Below are 7,945 nucleotides of genomic sequence, written 5' to 3'. Positions count from 1 at the left end.
ATTTTTTATGTTCACAATTTAATCATCTAGATTTTCTCATTCTATCTACAAATTTAGCACCTAATTTTCTTTAATCAATTCCCACAAATGAAATTTGCAACATTAAATTCTACCTAACAGGTTACGAAAAAATTCAGCTCTTGGTATAACAAAAACAGAAAAAATAATTTCTCTCAATATAGAACATCATGCTAGGGATAGGAGAGGAAAATAGAAAAAAAAGTTATTTATAAAAATTAAAAGCTTTAAATTTCCCATATTAGGTTTGCTTCAAATTTTTTCAACAGATTTTAATTGAGAAATGAGGAAGTCCAAGTTAATGAAGCATAAAGCATTCTTTGTTTCAAATGAGCTTGGAGTATCTAAATACCATTTCACCTTTCAACAAGCTAAATATCAAATTCAAAAAAATCAATAACATCTAACAAATTACTAAGATATTATCTTCAATATCCACTCACAGAGTTCTAAAAAATTATTGATCTCATCAAGGCCTATAGCCAAATATCAATCGAAGGCTTATGCTAACGTTTTTTTGTCTTTTCTTTTAATGTATTACTAGTTTATAGTCCTCCAATTTTCTATTAAATAAACCTACATAGTAGAAGTACTCTAGTACTCTAGTAGGAATCAAAACTATTAATACACCATATATAGTAGTCAGCCAAGAATTTAATTAAGAATCTTAAGACGTTGTCTTCTTTTTGGAACCTAGCTAGTAGTATAATAATAGATAGATATAGATAACATTTTATCATGGTAACATGGACTTGAGAGTCAAATTGATTATATAATCTTGACATATGAGAAATAAAAAGAAAAGAATATTAGAAATTCATCAAAATTTATTGTTTTTTGTTATTAATTAATGATTAATTTTTAAAAATATGAGTATATTGTTAAATTATTAAATTAAAAAAGTTAAATTAATAACTAAAATAATAATAAAAAATAATAAATGTTCTCTAAGATTTTTCACAAAAGAAAATAATATGGTGACACCAATAAATGAAATAAAATGTGTGGTTTAGCAACTGGCAAAATGGCAACGGCGGACAGGAAAGAAAAGAGTAATGCAACAGATTTGGATTGGAAAGAAAGCTGCTAGAAGTTATATGAGCAAGCATACGTATCAACAAAAATTGAGAGAAAGAGATGAAGCATTGAGCAAACACGTTTTGTGGAAGACATTCTTCCTCTTTTTTACAAGTAAGTTATTATTCTACTTCTGATTTTTTTTTTCTAAATCTGACTATTATGTCATAGATTATTCTTGAGTCATATCTTAGGTTATTTGGTTCTTCTTTCTCATTTCTGTAGAAGAATAAAACTAGTATAATATCACATGAGAGAAATTAAGAGATTAGGAAGAAAAGTCACGGATTTATTTTTCGTTATATCTTGGTTTCTAGTATAACATTGGTTTAGAGTTAACTCAGCGTTTTTGGAAGCTCAAGTATAGAGCTTCATTTCTCTTGGCGTGGAAATCAGGTTTTGGTTCCATTGATGTTTTTTTAATTGGTTAATGCATTCTAGATATATATTTATTAAAATTTTACCATTATTGAGAAGTGATGAGAAGACAGTGAGTTAGATAAGAAAAATAATGAATATATTTTATATTTTCTATGGGAAGGAATAATCAACTCTAATCCAAATTGTTCAGCCACAATAAGTCATTCAGCAAGAACTGACAACAGCTATAGCTAGATAACCAAATTAAATTAACTAAACTATTTTATGCTTTTAATTAATCAATATCTTTGTTTGTATTGAGAAAGAGATTGAAAAATTGCAGAAATGGAGAGAGGGATCATTGTGGGAAGTAAAGAATAGGGGAAAAGTATTCAAAGGCTGTGTCCCATATATGATTCATCCAAAACAAGTACTGATATATTAGCAACCACTAAATCATGGGAAAAGTTTAATCAATTGGTAGTATAAAATTCTTGCGTAAAATAACATTTAATAAACATTACACTTGCAAATTGCAAGTGACTAAATTGTATGAGAACATAAATATGATATGAAATCTCTCAATTTTTCAAAGATAACCTTATCCCCACATGATTATTTGTGATCTCTATCAGAAAGTGATGAGTTATTACTGAAAATCTCTTGTATCATATACAACAAGTGCTGGACATGTGTGCTCCGATCCAATATGAAAGCACCCCGTATTGACAACAAATACATTTAAAGAACATCGAAAGCACTATAAGCTCTAAGAACGGACATATATTGTACATCGAAGATATTGAAGTCGACGCACATTAGAAATACTTATTTTTTGGTGAATTCACTTGTCTTGTCTATCATTTATTTCTTTTTTCCTTCTGTATTCAAATTTTTTATTTCTGTTTTCCTTCTATCGATTTAATATGAAGTTTAGAAAAAAAAGTAAAAACAGAACAATAATAAAGCAGTACAGAATCAAGAATTAGCATTGAAGAGAGACTCAAGCAGCAATTCATTTAAATGGAGGACACATTAACCTAAATAAACAAAGTTCTGTATAACCATGGCAACAAATCCCTCTTTTATTTATCACACATGCAATTCAAATATGAGCGTATGAACCCTAACTTTTTCCATCTGTATATGCTACAAAATTGTTACCTTTGTATAAAAGTACAGCTGCCACTATGAACGCGAACAGCAGCAGCAATGGAACGTGAACAGCAGCAGCAAGACGAACCCGAACCCGAATGTGAACAGGAACAGCAGCAGCAACACGCGCCCGCTAACAGCAGCAGCAACACGAACGCGAGGCACAATGACGAACAGCAGCAATCAATGAAGAAATTCAGAAGCAGTTACAATGTTAGAAGAGTGGGAGCAGAAAAGGGTGGGAGGAGAAAAAATTGGGTTTCGCGGGAAGAAGAGGTTTGTGCGCCTGTAAGATTGTGTGGGCAAATTGTTTTTAATTTAAGGGGGTTTTTAAAAACCCTAATATTTAAAATTAAAACTCCCGTTAATAATTTTTTTAATAAAATAAAATAAAATGTTTTGTTTTCAAATTCAAATTTACAGTATTTTTTTAAAACCTCCGTTAACAAATATAAATTATAATACATTATGTGATATTTAAATATCTAATCAAATCAGTTAATTGATATAGGTAATTTATTAATAAATTGTATTTAATGAGTTAAAAGAAACAAATCGCTAAACATTCTCATAAGCATGTCACATTAACTCCATCATTAAGTGCAGAAACCTAATTTTTATATAATAGAATAGATAATAAGTAGAATATATGAGAATATGATATGTGACATATTTTAATTATCAAATTGGTATTATATAATCGATTTTTTCTTAATCCTTATTGCTTGTTTGTTGTAAATTTTTACGTAATTACTTAATAATTTCTGCCTATAAAACTATCAACTACCTAATATTATGATTTAATAATAAAAATGATGATATTAATATTTTTTCATAAGTCTTATTATTATTTATAATTAGGAAATAACCATAAATAAATGTACTTCCTGAATGAATGTTATTTTTGTTGTCAAATTCTATATTACCTTTAAAATTTTAGCGTAATTGAGTCTAATTTCTACATTTAATTTTGAAATGACTTTACTCAAAAAAAATTAATATGCAAATCATATTATTATTATAAAATTACTTTTTTAACATAATTAGTGGTGCTTATTTGAACTATTAAATTTAGTTTCTAATGATATTAAAGTCAACCTATTTTATTATCTTCTACTTTCAAAGAATTTACACGACTGACATAAAAATATAACAATTGAAAAAAAATTCATTACAATGGATATATTCATTTTAACAAATATTCTTCTATCTAATACTATAAAAAAATACATTGGCCATTTTGAATTGTTACAGGTCAACTTCCATCCACAGTAATAGAAATTGAATATAAAATAGTAAGAGCGATAAAAATCGCGATTCTTATAATTTTGAATTGAAATAGTAAGAGTGATAAAAATCACGATTCTTATAATTTTATGTGACCATCTATATATAGTTGACCAGACAACTATGATTATCTAACAAAATTAATTTATATTGATTGCACTCAACTTGAATAAGTAAGAAATTATCTCATTTTAATTTAGTCCTTAATTCACATGATTTGAATTTAGCTCAATATATATGATATGATTTTATTTGATTTAATTATTAGTTGAAAATATTTCAATTGCCTATTTTATTCATACATTTATTATTTTAATGACTAATAAATTAATCAAATTAATTAATTAGTACACAAAATAAATTTGGTTTAATAAATTAAAAGAAATAAATTAAAAAATATTAACAGAATATTAAAATAAATAAATTAAAAAATACTACCAAATCAAATTGATATAAATTATAATAAATTAAATGATATTTAAATATCTAATCAAATCAATTAATTAATATAGTTAGTTTATCGTAATAACTTGTATTTAATGAGTTAAAAGAAATAAATTCGGAAACACTCTCAGAAACATGCCACGTCAGCTCCATCATTAAGTGCACAAACCCAATTTTTATATAATAGAATAGATTTGATACAATTCGGTACACTTACTAATAGTTTGTGGTTTTATAAAATCTACATTATTTATCATCTCTGAAATCATGGATATATGGATGGGAATTTATTCACCAAATCTTTGAATGCGTTAGTTTTTCTCTTGTGGAGAGCAGAAGGCCTATGGCGAAAAATGCGCTCATCATTGACGAGAAAGGATTCTACATTTGTGCATTTCCTCTGATCTCATAAACTAAACGAAGAGCAAGGTACCAAAACACTATAAATACCTTATAGAACGATTTCAATAGTAGCAAAAACTACCGATAACACAAAGTAACCTTCATCAAGTTTTCTTACATCCTTTGTTGTTTTTCAAGTAAGGAAACAAATCATGTCAAGTGCCCAACAAAGCTACAATGCAGGCCAAGCTAAGGTAAAAATTCATTTTTTATTTTTTATTTTTTTCAATTTTCAACTTTTACACGTTTTAGTGCTATATGTTATTCCATATTTTTGAATTTGGAAGGACATGTTCTTGTTAATTTATCTTTCATTAACCAACATAAGATTGGTTAGGTTGGCAAATATCTTGGCCTCATAGCCTAAGGAATTGGTTGAATCCAAGCAAGAACAAAAAATATTTAACAGTAAGACTACATTTAATTTTAAAAATAGAATGAGATAAAACACAAAAAATAAAGATACAAAAATTAATTTGTTTATATTTTATTTTATAATAAATTGAATATAAAATATAATAAACAATTAAAGATTTAATGTATGTCTATTTTTTCTTTTACACATAATTAAAAAAATGATAAAAAATATAATTATGATAAATTAATAGTGATAATAAAAAAATAAATTGTCTTCTCCCAATATCTTTATGTCTTTTTTGATAAAAAGTATATAAAATACACTAATTCAATATCTCAGGATACAATATTTTTATCCTTGTCTCATTATTTACTAAACATGATTTTGTGTTTATGTGTCTATGTCTTAATTCTCTATTTGGCCTAAGAAATCTATTGTTATTGCTCTCTTCAAGAATCAAGAAAGAATTTAATCCTTCGTTTGATTTGATCAGGCCCAAACTGAAGCAAGCTTTCAAGCTGCTAAGGATTCAGCCTCAGCAGCAGCAGATAAGGCTCAAGCGGCTTACAACACCACAGGACAAGCTCGTGAAGAAAATAAAGAGGAAGCTGCTGGTTTCCTCCAACAGGTTGTTATGAAATTCTAAATTCACAGAGAACATGATTATAAATTGTTGTTTATGTCACGGTTGCAATTGTTAGAACGGCTTAATTATTTGAACTATATCTTCTGGCTACAGACTGGGGAGCAAGTGAAGAACATGGCTCAAGGTGCTGTAGACACCGTCAAGCATACCCTTGGGATGGACAAAAATTGAACGAACCGTAATTTGATCTATTTTTGAAAGTTTCTTTTTCTTCCTAATGAAAGACACTTCTATAAAATAATTATTTTGTAGAGAGTATTTCTTTTCCTAGTTGTTTGGGATGGGCAAAATAAGTATTTTATATTATTATGGTGTATGTAAAAGAATGCCAATTTCAGTTGTAAGGAAATATGCTACTTCTTTTTTTTTTTCTTGAGTCATACATACGCATCACGGCCGATGTAATAGAAGTTTTTTACACTCCATGTGTTTGTTGATCCCATTGTACACGGTAAACTAATAGTAATCGAAATTTCATGCAGCTCATAAAAATAATTTTAAAAGTTACACATGATAGATAAATCTTTAGCAAAGACTTGATAGAATAGAATTTGATGCAATATAATTTTTGCAAACTTAATTAAGAAAATAAAATATTTCATCTGAAAAATTTCATGATTTTATGCTATGAAAATTTTAGTCTATTTTTTAAATGATCAAATTTTGTTCTAATTTTTAACATGCACCTTTTAAATAATAATCTAAATACTTTTACAAAAATTTATATTAGATACACAAATTGTTTGTCAAATAGAAAATTGTTTGCGAGTTATAAAAAAAACATTGTTGTTACTTTTGTCATCTTTTTAAACTTTTCGAAGACTTATTTATTATTCTCGTTCGTATATCTTTTGGGTATATTTTTTGCAGAGATATAAACTTTCTGGTAGGTATTATTTTAGTACTTTATGTAACGACCCAACTTCCAACACGTCATGATCGTACTAAAAGTAATGTGTTACTTGTAACATCCTAACACACAAAACTTTACGCTTAAGTCATAAAACAGTGTTGGTAAGGTATTACGACCTCTAAAAATAAAAATACATATATATATATATATATATATATATATATATATATATGAAAAGGTCAAAACTACTAGCCTTCAGAAAGAAGGTAAACAAAGCGGTAAAAGAAAAGCGCATCACACACGCAGAAAGATATAAAATATCATACTCCAGATGCGACATGTGAAGCTAAGGCCGACTGGAGTATAAATAAATACATATACATCCCAAAAGTCTCAAAACATAAGACAACACCTGTTTCTCCAAGTCAGCCTCTAAGACGGATAAAATAAAATATATAAATTCAGAGAATCTATTTACAATATATACATAAATAAAATACAAACACTAAGTCCCAAAAGAGTTCTTCACTTCCAAAGTGTCTCCAGAATGCTCAGTGAGGTGCCTTGCGTCCTACATCCAAAAATAACAATATATGTATGGAATGAGAACAGGGGGTTCTCAGTATGGTAAAGGTGCCCACATAGATAATATATATGTTTCTGGAAAAGCCAAAGCCATTCCTAGAACTCCGACAATCAGAATCAAACTTAAAATCAGTACTATACCATAAAGTCCTGTAATCTACCAAAAGGATTCTCATTTCAAAACTAACTCTTCATCTCCTCTCTCTTTCAAACCTCTGAATAACTAGTGGAACAATTCTCATCGTGCCTCCACCATATGAGGGGTCTCTCAGATACAAGCACAAACAAAAATATAGATAGCAGTTACATCAAACAGATCAGATAGCAATTAATCACAGATAAGCAATTAGGCAAACCAATACAAATGCATACTCAAAAAAATCATACAAATGCATATGATGCATGCCTATCCTAGTGGCCATGAGCTCACATATCGGTTATATTGCCAGAATCCGACACATCCGGTAACTAATCCGGATATCGTCTCTCTGACATGCATCCACACTCTTGGGATATAGTGTCCATCACACTCTTAGGATATAGTGCCCACCACACTCATGGGATATAGTGCCTGCTGCATTTCTCGGAAAAAGTGTTTCCACACTCTTGCGATATAGTACTCGCCACACTCTTAGGATATAGTGCCTGCTACACTTTATGAGGTAAAGTACTCCCACACTCTTGGGATTTAGTGCCCACTACACTCTTGGGATATAGTACCCGCCACACTCTTAGAATATAGTGCCCGTCACACTTTACA

General features: G+C 28.8%; 1 protein-coding gene across 1 annotated transcript; it reads left to right on the top strand.

The window, feature by feature from the left end:
• The first annotated feature begins 4,795 nt into the window (after window positions 1-4,795).
• LOC112729263 (uncharacterized) lies at window positions 4,796-6,165 on the top strand. Its single transcript, XM_025779554.3, has 3 exons — window positions 4,796-4,937; window positions 5,595-5,729; window positions 5,841-6,165. The coding sequence occupies exons 1-3, from the start codon at window positions 4,896-4,898 to the stop codon at window positions 5,916-5,918; spliced, it is 255 nt and encodes an 84-aa protein (XP_025635339.1). The 5' UTR covers window positions 4,796-4,895; the 3' UTR covers window positions 5,919-6,165.
• The last annotated feature ends 1,780 nt before the right edge of the window (window positions 6,166-7,945 follow it).

The sequence above is a fragment of the Arachis hypogaea genome, chromosome 12 (assembly GCF_003086295.3).
Source record: "Arachis hypogaea cultivar Tifrunner chromosome 12, arahy.Tifrunner.gnm2.J5K5, whole genome shotgun sequence".
NCBI lineage: Eukaryota > Viridiplantae > Streptophyta > Magnoliopsida > Fabales > Fabaceae > Arachis > Arachis hypogaea.
This window is presented reverse-complemented; position numbering and strand designations above follow the sequence as displayed.

Bases quoted from the DNA above. Each gene is read 5' to 3' on its own strand.
- LOC112729263 (XM_025779554.3), top strand. From the start codon at position 4,896: ATGTCAAGTGCCCAACAAAGCTACAATGCAGGCCAAGCTAAG. The intron at 4,938-5,594 runs GTAAAAATTCAT...TGATTTGATCAG, and splicing joins ACAATGCAGGCCAAGCTAAG to GCCCAAACTGAAGCAAGCTT. The intron at 5,730-5,840 runs GTTGTTATGAAA...TTCTGGCTACAG, and splicing joins CTGCTGGTTTCCTCCAACAG to ACTGGGGAGCAAGTGAAGAA.